Source organism: Diospyros lotus, chromosome 10, assembly GCF_014633365.1.
Source record: "Diospyros lotus cultivar Yz01 chromosome 10, ASM1463336v1, whole genome shotgun sequence".
In the NCBI taxonomy this organism is placed as follows: Eukaryota; Viridiplantae; Streptophyta; class Magnoliopsida; order Ericales; family Ebenaceae; genus Diospyros; species Diospyros lotus.
This window is the reverse complement of record NC_068347.1, coordinates 14,050,886-14,064,033: the sequence shown is the minus strand read 5'-3', so window position 1 is coordinate 14,064,033 and position 13,148 is coordinate 14,050,886. Positions and strand designations below refer to the sequence as shown.

The following is a 13,148-nucleotide window of genomic DNA, read 5'->3' as shown; positions in this document are numbered from 1 at the left end:
AACAACAACCTTGCGACTGCTATAGCCGCGCCCCCCAGTCATCTCTACCACCTCTCTGGCCTCTACTAACCTTCTCCTTCCTCGATGTAGCTCCACCCTTGATCGTTGGCCGCCCCTTCATTGCTCGAGCTTGCGGCCATGGCTGCCGCAAGCTGCTACTCTCGGCCTTTATCTTTTTCTCGCTTTACTCTCTGATCTCACTTGCTTTGATACTTCTCAATGGCCCAAACTCCCTACCTATTTATAGGCAACGTCCACCCTTAACTCCTTTGGCCACCCCTCTTAGCATGAAGATCACGCCGTTTGCAAAAGATTTACAGAGGCACGGCCATGAAGATTTTGCAGGCTGGCCATCACACACGTGTATAGCACATTAATGCGCAATCTCCTCAAATCTTGCTGCTACTCCCTCAAATCTCGCTGCCACTCTCTTCCAAATATTCCAATTTGCAGAGAAATCTCGGCCAAGAAGATGGCTTCATGCCCCTGTTGCTACGAACATTTTATATATATATATAATTATATATTACACTAATATTTATAAGAAATTATATCATTAAATTCCAATTTTCATCTTATATCACTCGAGTAATTTCGTAATTTCAATTACACCCTTAAACACTGGATTAAATTGCATTTTAATACTGAAACACAAAATTAATAATTTCGAAGCTTAGTTAAAAAGGACGATTTCGCCCCAGTGTCCTCACTGGGCTGTTGTTTCATCCCGAAACCTCTGCAGGGTTGCTCATTACGCAAAACCGGAGCCCCCCTAGGGTTCTGTTGATTTTTCGGGAGTCTCCTACAACGATTCAGTTTTACAGCCTAAATGGTAGCTGTATTTTAGCTGTACCGAAAATCGTTCCCGATCCGATTTCTTTCGCCACCATAAATTCTAACTTGGAACGCATATCGAGACCATATCATTTTTCTTAAAAAATTTCACTACAAGGCATTTCCTACAGTCAATTCGGTACTAATAATTGCTATCAAACCAATTTTTCGGTATTTTAAACTCATCGAAATTACGTGTCAACTTTATCTACACATGGGGTATTACAAATGCAATTAAGAAAAATTGGGCCTTGAGAGTTCTTGTGGTACGCTTGTATGAGACAACTGCACGTGAAAATTCGAAAGAGACGTTTACCCTTGAATATATATTTCAAGATAAAGAGGTTGGTTATCATTTTACCTTTTTTTTTTTTCCTATTTTCGTGTAACTTTTATATTTTTTTACGCATTGCTTATTGTATTACATGTTAATTTGGATTTATTTTTTACATCATTTCAGGATCGAGTTATGTGCTTTTAACTGTTTATTTTTTTTTAAAATTATTTTGTGTACATTAGTATTGTTTGATTTCTTTCATTATTTTAAGCTTTCTTTTATTATTTTAATTTTCTGTTATCGTCCAACTTTCATATTTTTTGTGTTTTCGTTATTTGAATACATGTTATTTTAGTTTTTTTTCTTTTTAAATATTTTTCGTGTTCTGTATGTGTGCTCTTAATTGTTTCTGTAATTTTATTTATTTATTTTGTGTGGATTAGTGTTGTTTTTTGTATTACATAATATTTTCTGTAATTTTTTCAAAAATTTCTAAACGTCAGTGTTGTTTACTTTGATGCATATGTATTACAGAATATTTTCTTTAATTTTTATATTTTCTGTGTTTTTGTTATTTGAATACATGTTATTTTCTTTTAATTGTTTTTGTATTTTTTTTATTTTGTGTTTATTAGTGTTGTTTTTTGTATTACATAATATTTTCTGTAATTTTTTCAAAAATTTCTATACATTAGTGTTGTTTACTTTGATGCATATGTATTATAGAATATATTTTTTTTTAATTTTTTATTTTACAAAACATTTTTTTTTAATTTTTATGTATTATGTTGTTTAGTCTTTATTTCTTATAGATTAGTATTATTCATTTACGGTTTTCTTACGTTCCTTTGGGTTTGAATTATGTGGTTTTAGTTGTTCAGTAGTGTTTTTTTTTTTTTTCCTACTTTATTTAGTTTATAGATATTACTATTGTTTCTTTTGATACATGTGTGTTATTATTATTTTATTTAATTTTTGGCCCCTTTTCAGACGCTCTTTTGATTTCAAGATGCGTACTTTAAGTTATTCGCTAATTTTTTCTCTTTTTTTTATTTAATATTCAGTGCAATTTCTGTTGTTGCCTGTTTTCATTGGGATTTTCTTTTAGATTTTTTAAATGGGTTACTTAGATTTTAAGTTATTATTTACCTTTTCATTTATAAATTAATGTTTCTATTATCCGCAAAATTCTTTTAATCTATGATTTTTTTGCAGGGTGGGAGGATTCATGCTATTGTAAGGCAAGCGATGATTCGAACTTTTAAGCCATTGCTCAAGGAAGGAAATCTATATGCTGCGCATAGCTTCGTTGTTGCCTTGAACATGTTCAAGACGATGACTTACAAATACATAATTTTTTTTCAAAACAATACACAAGTTTCTGAAATTTTTTGATGACAAATTTCTTAATTAGATATACATGTTCAAGCCTTTTAAGGAAATCCTTGCATTGACTGAAAAAAAAAAATAATACCGAGTTATTTGGTAGGCTTTGATGGTTATTTTACTATAGGGAATCATCTTAATCTATTTTTTGTGTGATCATTCGATTAACTATTGATGATACATTTTTTTCTTTTGTTACCAGACCTAATTGGTGAAGTAGTTGCCCGAGAGAACCTTAAGACTAAGGAAATATCTAGAAAAAAGACTAATTTAATTGGTATTGTTGTTCAGGATATTGAGTTAGATCTCTGTCTGTCTGATTGTTTTGTTCTGGTTAATTTAATTATTATTTTTTTGGTATTTTCTATTCCTTGATCTAATTTATTTTTATCTTATAGGAGGAATTGGCTACGATGTACCTTATGGGGTGACTAGGATACTACCAACGGAGACCCAATTGTTCTTATTATGCAGCTATGTCGTCTGAAAAAATATAATGGTCTTTATACTTTTATCTCTACAAGTTATTTTTGTTGATTTGGTTTTTCTTATGATTTTCAAGTGTAATAAAAAATCACATTTTTATTGCAGAGATTATGAGGGTTTGCAATACCTTTCACATAACTAAGGTGGTGGTGAATGCGCCGATTGACGAGATCAATGACTTTTGTAAAAAGTATATTCTGTTTCTATTATAAAAGACTTCTCTAATGACAAATATATATATATATATCTTTTTTGTATGAAAAGAAAAGAAATGATGACAACTAAGTGAATAATTCATGTTTTGTTTTCTTTTTTAAATGGACATAAGGTTAATTGTTGATATGGATGGTAGCTCCTTATTACTGATGAGATACATTTATCTTCATCGTCAGTCTATACTATTAATGATGAGCTTGCTAGCGGGAATGGAGTCATAAAAACAATTAATCAATTGATTGAGATTGGGGAGGTAGTCCATGTTGGATTTATATTATCTTGTCTTTGATAGCTTAATTTGTGTACTAATTTTTTTCCTTCCTCAAAATTTTTAAATATATATTTTTTATTTCCTAGCTTGGAAGTTTCTGGGTACTTGCCACTGTTGTTGCAATTGAGACCAATCAAGAATGGTGCTACTTATCTTGCAAAAAATGACCTAAGAAAGTTAATCCTATTAGAAAAAAGTTATACTATGAGCGTTGTGATTGCTACGATAAGACAAGTTATGAAAGGTCATCTACATTCAATTGTCATGTTTCAAGTTTTTTACCATGATGAATGAAATACTAACAAATGTGCCTTGTGTTTAATTGAATTTTATGCTAGGTTTAAGCTCCAACTAAGGACTATTAATCGTAGTAACAATGCAGCCTTTTTGATATGGGACCGTGAGTGTGTGAAATTGTTTGGAAAAACTATGGTCGATGTAAAGGATGAGTTGCATAAGGTATTGGTAAACGTGTATAATTGTTTTTCCCCAAACATGTGCTTGATTATTTTGCATTAAAACAATGTTCGTTTGTTGTTTTAGCAAAGGGATGAAAAAGGTATCCTGGCTGAGTTTGAGTCATTGGAAGAGAAAGAAATTTTGTTTTAAGGTGCAGGTTCGAGCTGAGAATATTTGCAAATGTAGTGAAGTTTTTAGTTTGATGAAGTTGACAGTTAACCCTAATTTGATCTCTATATGTGCGGGTATGCTAAAAGCAAGTCAGGTTAGTATAGTGTTTAAGGTTTTAAGGTTTGCAATGTGTTAAGAATTACTATGTGCTAAAACATGTTCTAATGTGTGATGCCTACCTTTCTCAACAATAAAAGTTAGATCTTTATTCAAAGACTGAAAAGATCGAAATTGAGGAGGAAAATGTGCTTCATCAATTTTCAAAATTAAATGCTTCATCAATTTTTAGAATGTAATATCTATATTTGTAAAATAAGTTGGGGGTTCCTAATATGTATAACGTAAGTATTAATTAAAGACATTATATTCTAGATTTCTTCATCTAATGATAAGATTACTATGCCATTGAAGTTGAGTCGTAAGTTATTAGATACATTGGAAAACCACGAAGGGTGTTATGACAAGAGGGCTCTCCTTGGCGATTTGTCAACTAATGCAGCTAAGAAGATTCAATCAGTGATCAAGAAATGAGGATGACTGAAAAAAGTTTATCTAATTGGTTTCGAACTACAATGCTTTTTTTTTTGTTATGACCTATTCCTATAAAACTTTTGGGGTTGTTTTGTTAATTGCTGTTGAATTTTATTTGTTAGCTTTTGTTATAATTTTTTATGCAAGGTACACTTGGTTTGTTAATTTTTTATTTCTAAATATTTTGGTTGTTGTTGAATTCATGTTTAAACAATTTATTTGATTTACATGTTTTTTGTTTTCTTCTATTATTTAGTTTTTTTCTTATTTTTTTTACTGATTCATACTTATTTATTTGCTCATTTTTTATGTTCTTTCACTTCTATTTATTTGTGTATTTTTTTAATCCACTAATTTATAGTGGGTATAACGTTCCAAAGTACATTTCTAGCTGCATTCTATTTTTTCACTACACAAATTATTTATTTCAGCATATTGCACAAAAATTTGTTATAATTGAGCTATAGTTTGATAACATATATAATATTAAAATCATAACGAATAGTCTAACAAGTCACAAATAATATAGACGTTGGATACAATCTTTTATTAAAAATACACATATGTGTTAGTAGAAAAACCATAATAAAAACATAAAAAATGTAGAAAATGATGATACTGGATCAATCACCGAGGTCTGCCTCGAACCAAGTACCTGCAAGGGTGGGGCTTTAATTCCCCGGGAGGACTCCGACGCTTAAGTCAGTAGAAGAAGATACCCGAAATGGAAAGTCACTCAGTAGTCAAATAGCTATACATGTAGAAGTTGACCTTTATTTAAAGATGGCATAGAACTTACTTTGAAGAGATAAGATAACATTTGAAAAGGACGTTGGAGAGAATCTCGGTTGACCGGGTCACTCTCGTTCAAAATCAAATGTGGGATGAAGATCCGGAGGGACACGTGGCGCTTCCTGAGACAGGCACCTGGCGGTACTAAGCTGGCAGTCTCCGAGGGTAGTAGAGTAAATTTGCCCTTAGTAAAATATCCCCTCATCACTTGCCCCCCCAACTCTTTGAGTTGTGAGGGTGAGGAGCTCGAGCAGCTGAAGAAGTAGTCCCTCCAAGCTTTTCTGCTTTCCTACAAAAAAGAGTTTTGCAAAAAATAGGATTAATGATCTCATTTATTGGGCTCGCTTCCCAACTCAGTGTACCCTCACACTTCTCATGGCTCTCAAAGAACTCTAAAAAAGGGATATGGACATGGGCCCCTCCTCCTAAACATTATTGGAGTGAAGGTATTTTTGGAGTGGAGTAAAAGGTAAGAGGCCTCTCCCCCCTCTTTTTTTTTTTTTTTATGTGTCTGAGACCAGGGGTCTTGGCCTTGCTGGCGGAGGCCAACGCTGGCCTCAGCCCCGCTAGCCGAGGTGGCGCAGCTCGGCCGTGCTGGCCTCGACCGCGCGGGCTGAGGCAGCAAGGCCTCAACCATGCGCCTCGGCCCCGCTAGCCTCGGTCGCACGGCTCGGTCGCCCTACCTTCGGCCGCACGCCGCGGCCTATGGGGGTCCAGCCGACCCCCCCCATTTTTTTTTCGAATCTTTTGGCCCCTGCCTCTAATCGCTTTTTCTTGGCTGGATTTTTCGTGCAGGCTTCCCACGGGGTACGAGAGACTTTGAGGGGCGCCTTTAAGTTCAACAAAAGACGGACCGGCTCATTCCTAAGGGTTCTCCCGTGCATTTCCCTTTCATCTCTAGAATTCTTCTAGTCAGCCGATATTCCTTTGCCTTATTTCTCTTATTTTCTGTGGTTTTTCGTTATCTCTCTTCCACATGTCACATTGCTTTAGTAAGTCGATCCTCATGACCTCCTCTAGCAACTCGAATGGGAATAACTCGGACTCTTCTAGCTCCTCTAACTCTTCATCTTCCTAGTTTGGTAGGCAAATAGGAGACGCTGGGACCTCCCGACCCCACCCTGATGCCTTCTCTTTCGATAACGATATTGACATAGAGTTAGAGCTCGATCGTAGTGGTCTCCCTGATGACCTAACACATGCTTATTCTACCTTGTCCAAGGATGAGATCTCCGGACTCGTCCGAAAATATCATCTCCCCATTAAAGGCTTTTGGTACGCTGCACCCTCCAATCTTAGAGCTGATTGATCCCCTCCTGGTGGTTTAACCATCTATGATCCCTCTCTTGAAGCCGGGTGCCGATTTCCTTTCGAAGACAACCTAATGGAGATCTTTCATCTGGTAGGGTTATGTCCTTCTCAACTAGTGCCTAATGGGTGGAGGAGCTTAGTCGCCTTCATTATATGCTGTTGGGGGAGAGGTATCATCCCTAAAGCTGAGCTCTTCTTAAAGTTATTTCGCCTTGTATGCGTTGATAAGTCTGAATTTCGCTATTCCTTCATAGCATACCCTAGTTGTAAGTTCCTCGTAGATACCCCGTCCTCCTTGAAAGGTTGGAAAAATCAAATTTTCTTCATGGGATCTTCCTTCGTTACTATGGGTGTGCCCTCCGCCTGGTGTCGGCCTCCTTTTATAGGTTTCCCACGTGAAATGTCCCCATTAGAGAGGAGGGATGTTGAGCTTTTGATGGGTTTGGAGCACGTCAGTACCGCTAGATTGATCAATGAGCAAACTCTGTTTCTCGGGGGTGTGTGTCGATACCCTTGCCTAGCAGTCGATATTCCCTTAGATTGATTTTTCCAATCCTCTCGTTCCGCTTCATGTCTCCAATTTACGTGTGCTTATTTATCCTAACACTTATCTTATTTTGTCATGTTTTGTAGCCAAGATGATTGATGATGCGGAGCTATGGGGGACCGATAAGCAAGCCGCTGAAGAGGGCAAACGGGCTCGGAAGAATGCCAAGAGACATACCAAAGACTCTCCGCTCCCACATTGGCACAAAAAATCGAAGGCCTTTAGGTCCCGCTCTTCTTTTCCTCGACTCGAGGCATGGGGCTCTCAAGGCACCAAGCACTTTTCTGACATGATCCAGGAGGATCCGTCCATTCCCTCCCGAACTCTTCACCGACTAAACTGGAATGTCCATGAGTCAGACCACAGCAGCGAGGCTTGGGTGGCGACTTAGCTTATTCAGGGTTTACCAACTCAAGCAGACATGGAAGGGGTCGCGGATCTAACTTCAGAGACTTTGGATTCGTGCTACTGTCAGGGCTTGGTCCAAGTTAGTCTCTTGGTCCTTTATCACGGAGAACTTTCGGCCCCCATATTTTAATTTTTGCTATTTGAATACAGAGTATTATCGCTCAGAATGAGCTCCAGAGGCGAATGTCGAGGAACTGACGAAAAATGCTTGAGTTGGATAATTCCCTTGCTGACTGCCATAGGACCATCGAGCAGCAGGATGAGGATCTGAGGGCTTAACATCAACGAGCCGCAGAGCTGGAGGAACGCCTTAAAGGGCTCGAGATTAGCCACCATGCAATGGAGGGAGAGTTGGGGCAGTCTCAATAGTGCGCCCGGGAGCTAGATGAGAGATATGTAGACCCTACCCAGCTCCCTGCGGTGAAAGGGTTTATCTGATGGGAGTTGCAGGGTGTCTGGAAGAAAGGCTTCCTTTTCTGCAAAGAGGAAGTGCAAAAAGCCTGCCCCAACTTCGATTTCTCCCCCGTCAGGTCCATGGAGGATGTGATCGCAGAGCTCAGCCGAGCATCATCCTCCTAAGCCTCCACCATTGAATCTGAGGAGTCCGAAGAAGAAGAAACCTAGTTGTTAGTTCTATGTTTGTATGTATCTTCTTGCCGTGAGCATAAGTTGTACTAGACCTTTGATCCTTTGTTAAATAAAATGCCTCGAAGTTATGTTTTTTTGTAGTAGTCTGAGTTGAGTTGTCTCTGTTATCTGATTTCTTGCACCTCCACCGTAACTCTCATGTTGACGCGGTGGTGGATGCTGTTCTACTTGGTTATTTTTTATTAGGGGTGGTCCCCTGGGGCCACATCTGTCCCTATTATTTTTAGCCCTCTTTAACTCCGGTATGGAGGTAAGGCCTTAGGAGTCTCCTCCGAGACCCCTTAAGTCAGCTTCTTAGGGGGTCGTTTCCATCCCCCTTAGCCTTTCTTTCCTTTTTATTTTAGGGGTGGTCCCCTGGGGCCATATTTGGTCCATTGCTCTTCCTTTTTTATCTTAGGGGTGGTCCCCTAGGACCATATATGGCCCCATTGCTTTTCCTTTGTCCTCGCTATCTTTGATGACAAAAGGACTCAAAAAATCTCTTTGGAGGTTTCTAAGGTCGGGGGGGAAAACAGTTCCTTCCCTTTCGTCTTTCGTTCCCTCTTTTTTCTTTTTTTCTTTTTTTATATTTTGTAGGATAAAAATCTGCATATGTAACAAAAAGAACATAATGAGATTTTATTGAGAGAATACATAGCTCCAAATTCCTTGGGGTAAATCCATTATTGATAAAATTTCCTCAAATTCTGAATATTCCAAGTATTCTTTATAAGAGTGTCGTCCATGGTCTCGAGCCGGCATGCCCCAGGGCTGAGGGTCTCGGTAACCCAGTAGGGGCCTTCCCATGTCGGCGATAACTTGTTAAAGTCTCGGGGGTTGCTAACACTTGCTCATCGAAAGACCAGATCGCCAGGTAGAAAACTCCGAGCTTTCACCCTTCGATTGTAGTTCCTCTCAATCTGCTGATTATAAGCCGGCTGGCGAACCTTTGCTTCATCCCGAAGCTCCTCCACTGTATCCAAGTTATTCCTTAAGCCTTGCTTATTGGACTCTGGGTCAACATGCTCCATTCTAAAAGTTGGGATCCTAATCTCTACCGGAATAAGGGCTTCTGAGCCGTAACATAAGCTGAATGGGGTCTTCCCGGTGGACCCCCTCCTCGTGGTCCGATAAGACCAAAGGATGCTCGGTAACTCATCCACCCAACTTCCATCTTCCTTGTCAACTCTGGCTTTTCATCGGTAGAAGCATCATCTCCAATTTCCTCTTCTTCCACGCCATCTCCCTCTCCATCTTCATCAAGTTCAATTGGAGCATTTGAAGTTGTAGCCCTTTTACTCATTGTCAAATTTGGAGTTGAAGCAATTGTTGTTTTTGATCTAGTTGCATAGTAAGCTTCTTCAATGGAAGAAGCTCTAGAAACATTAGCCCATGTGAAGTCACCATCCTCATGTACAAGTTCACCGTCGGCATGGTTGTTAAACTCCCGATTTTACGATTTTTTGCACCGAAAACTCTTAGGATTTTACGATTTTGAAGTTGAATCGCACTCGATTTTATGATTTTACATGTCGAAGACCCTCTTACAATTTTACGATTTTAACAACTTTGACCGTCGGAGTCACCAAGTTTGTCAATTACCCAAGCAACCACTTATCACTTTTATCAATTTCATCTAAGGAAATAGGATCAATTGATTTATATAAATTGAAGTGATGTCTCAAAGCTCTATTATACTTAATCCTACATCTATATCTTGCCCAATCCTCCTTATGACTCTTCATAACTTCATTTATGTGTGTCAACTCCTTCTTAATATAAGGTATTCTAACCTCATGAAAACTTAGGGGGTTCATGCCTAGACCAGCTCGCCCAATAGCCTCAATCATTGACTTAAAACTAGGATAATTGACTACATTAAAGGGTATACTAACTTCATACATCCATCTAGAAAACCAAACACAAGCATTCTTCTAACTCTTATTAACGTGACTTTCTATTGTTGTTTGCTTCCTTTTCGTTAGGTTTAGTGGACAGAAACAAATCAAGAGGCCCTATTTGCTTTTGCTTTTGCCTTTTTTGTTGCACAGATGAACCTTGCATAGGCTTTTTACCACGACTTTGGAAGGCCATCTCATCAACATCATCATGTCCAAGTGTATCAATATCATCAAAATCTGGTATAACATCAATGTCATTCTTCTCTTTCCTTTTTGACTTGTACTCCTTAATTTCTTCTTTGACATGTGGAGTACATTTTGGACAAATTTCAACATTCCTACAACCTCTAACAAGGTGTTGTTTGGCTAAAAAAACACCTCCTTTAGTTAATTTCCCACAAAAATAACATTTGAAAGAGTTAATATCTTTTGCATTTATCAAAGTGTGATATTTTCATATTGGATATTTTCTTTGACCACAAGAGCCACTATCACGAGCGTTGGATGACATTATAATTCCTTCAAGATTCACAACAATACCACTAAAGCGTAGAAAAGAAAAAACAGAAAAACAAAACTAGAAAATAAATAAAGAGAGGAGATAAGACAACGAACATACCTGGAAATATTGGTGTCGTTTGCTGCCCTTTGTGCCATTTTTCGTTTGCCTCAAGAGAGTGCCTTTTGGAGAAGGGAGATGATGTAAGTTTGAAGGAGATTTTGCCGTTTGAAGAAGCGAGAGCTGAGAGTCTCTTCAGTTTTCTTTCTTTATTTTTTTTTATGGCTGCCAGCTCTATTGTTGTTTTTTTTTTATTTATTATTTATTTAGTATTTAGTAATAATTGAAATTAAAATCTCAAAATGCCAGGTACGCTTAAGCTCGAGGCTGCCCCTGAGGGCCTGGTGGGCCTAGGCGCTCCTAGCTGGTTTGCACCCACCTGGGAGAATACTAGGCGCCTAGGTGCGTCTTTAATAACATTGATCACATACTTTTTCTTGTCCATGTGTAATGCATATGTAGCATATTTCCTTTTAACTCATTTTGCTGGTTGTAACAGACGCCGTAGGCTTGGTCATTCTGTTTGGTGACCAACCTTTGTCCAACTGGGGTGGAGTCTCATGCTTGTTGAACAGGCTTATCCAGTACTTGTTTCCTGGCTGTCCTCTGATTTTATAGGCAATTTTTGTTTGCATTCTGTGCAGGGGTGTTAACCTTGATCCTGATCAAGTAGGTGATGGAGATCAATATGAGAGCAAAAAAAGTAGAAAGAAAAAGAATAGTAAACTACATGAGAATGAGGGAAACCTGGATACCGAGATTTCTTCATTGTCAGGAAAAGAGAGGAGATCTCTTGTGGAACTCAAGGAAAAGAAGGTGGAAGATAAATCTTCTCAATTAAGGACTTTGCCAAGTGGGTTGGTCATCGAAGATATACAAATGGGTAAATCTGATGGAAAAACTGCTGCTCCTGGAAAAAAGGCATGTTGTCTGTATTCTTATTTCTGTGTTTTTTTTTTTTTATTAGTCTTATTCTATTCATCCATATGCATTATGTATTATTGACTTTATAGATTGATTTAGTTAGTACTTGGCACAGATCAAGGTCCATTTTATTGGCAAGATAAGAGGGAATGGACTAGTATTGGACTCAAACATTGGCAAAAAGCCCTTCAGGTTTCGTCTAGGTAATACATTGGCAAAAAACCTCACCTCACTGTATTGTGTTGTACAGGTGCTGAAGATATCATTGAGGGATGGAATGTTGGTATTGAGGGTAGCTAACTTATAACTCTCGAAAATATTAATTCTTGAGAAATGCCATTTGTCACAAATGATTTTCCCAAGCGTCTTGTATTTACAAGGCTGTGTGTTGGGTGATTTTTGCAGGAATGCGAGCTGGTGGCAAGAGAAGGCTTATTATCCCACCATCATTGGGGTAAGGGATCAGACTTTTTATTTTATTTTATTTAATCCCTAATATTCCCATTGCTCTGCTCTGTTTGGCTTTGGTTTGGTTTATATGTATATATGTATATGTTATATTTTATGGTGATGATGATGCAGTTATGGAAGTGAAGGAGCTGGGGAGGTAGTACCACCGAACTCTTGGCTGGAATATGAAATTGAATTGGTTGCTGTCCGGTGATGACTGTTTTGGCCTTCCTATGTCATATTTTGTTCTTATATTAATGTTATTAGAAATTTATTTCATGGTTAATACTAATGTTATATTAATATAATATTAATGTTATTAATGGGTGGTTCTAATTTTGAAGTTTAAGAGAGAAGATCCAGTCTCAGCCCCAAGTCCAAAGGGAACATTCAGTGCCTTGTGCGTTTTGTGACTGATAAATACTACTACCTCTATTCCCCCTTTTTTTTTTTTTTTTTTTTTCTTTTAATATGGGATTGTATTCGAAATCGAATATATATTCTTTATGTTATTTGGTTAATAGGAAAATTTTAATTTTGTAATGGAACAAAATTAAACTTCTATTAATATTTTACATTAGTACGTTTAACATTTATATTAATATGATATTTAATATAAAACATTAATATAGAATGATAATTTTTTTACAATAAAATGAAGAGCAAAGTCAAAATAATGAAGAAAAATAATTAAATATTTTTTTATGAATATAACTGTATTTTATATTGGTGACATATAATATAAAAGGCCATACAAATAATAATTTTCCTATATCAAGAGCGAAATCAAAGGAACAAAGAGAAAGAATTAAATATTTTTTTATGAATATAAGTATAATTTATATTGATATGTATTATTACATCATTGACAAATGTTTTAACTTAAAATGATAAATAACAATAATCACCTTTGATATTTAGTATAATTACAGGGGCTATTTATCTAGTGTGAAAAATTACATGTGAAGATAACAATTTGTTTTAACAAATGCCCCTAT

General features: G+C 37.1%; 1 protein-coding gene across 1 annotated transcript; it reads left to right on the top strand.

The window, feature by feature from the left end:
• The first annotated feature begins 11,078 nt into the window (after positions 1–11,078).
• Positions 11,079–12,364, top strand: LOC127811122 (peptidyl-prolyl cis-trans isomerase FKBP53-like). The gene is made up of 7 exons (XM_052350832.1): positions 11,079–11,085; positions 11,276–11,360; positions 11,421–11,697; positions 11,816–11,903; positions 11,951–11,992; positions 12,106–12,154; positions 12,283–12,364. Exons 1-7 carry the CDS (start codon positions 11,079–11,081, stop codon positions 12,362–12,364), a joined length of 630 nt encoding a protein of 209 aa, XP_052206792.1.
• The last annotated feature ends 784 nt before the right edge of the window (positions 12,365–13,148 follow it).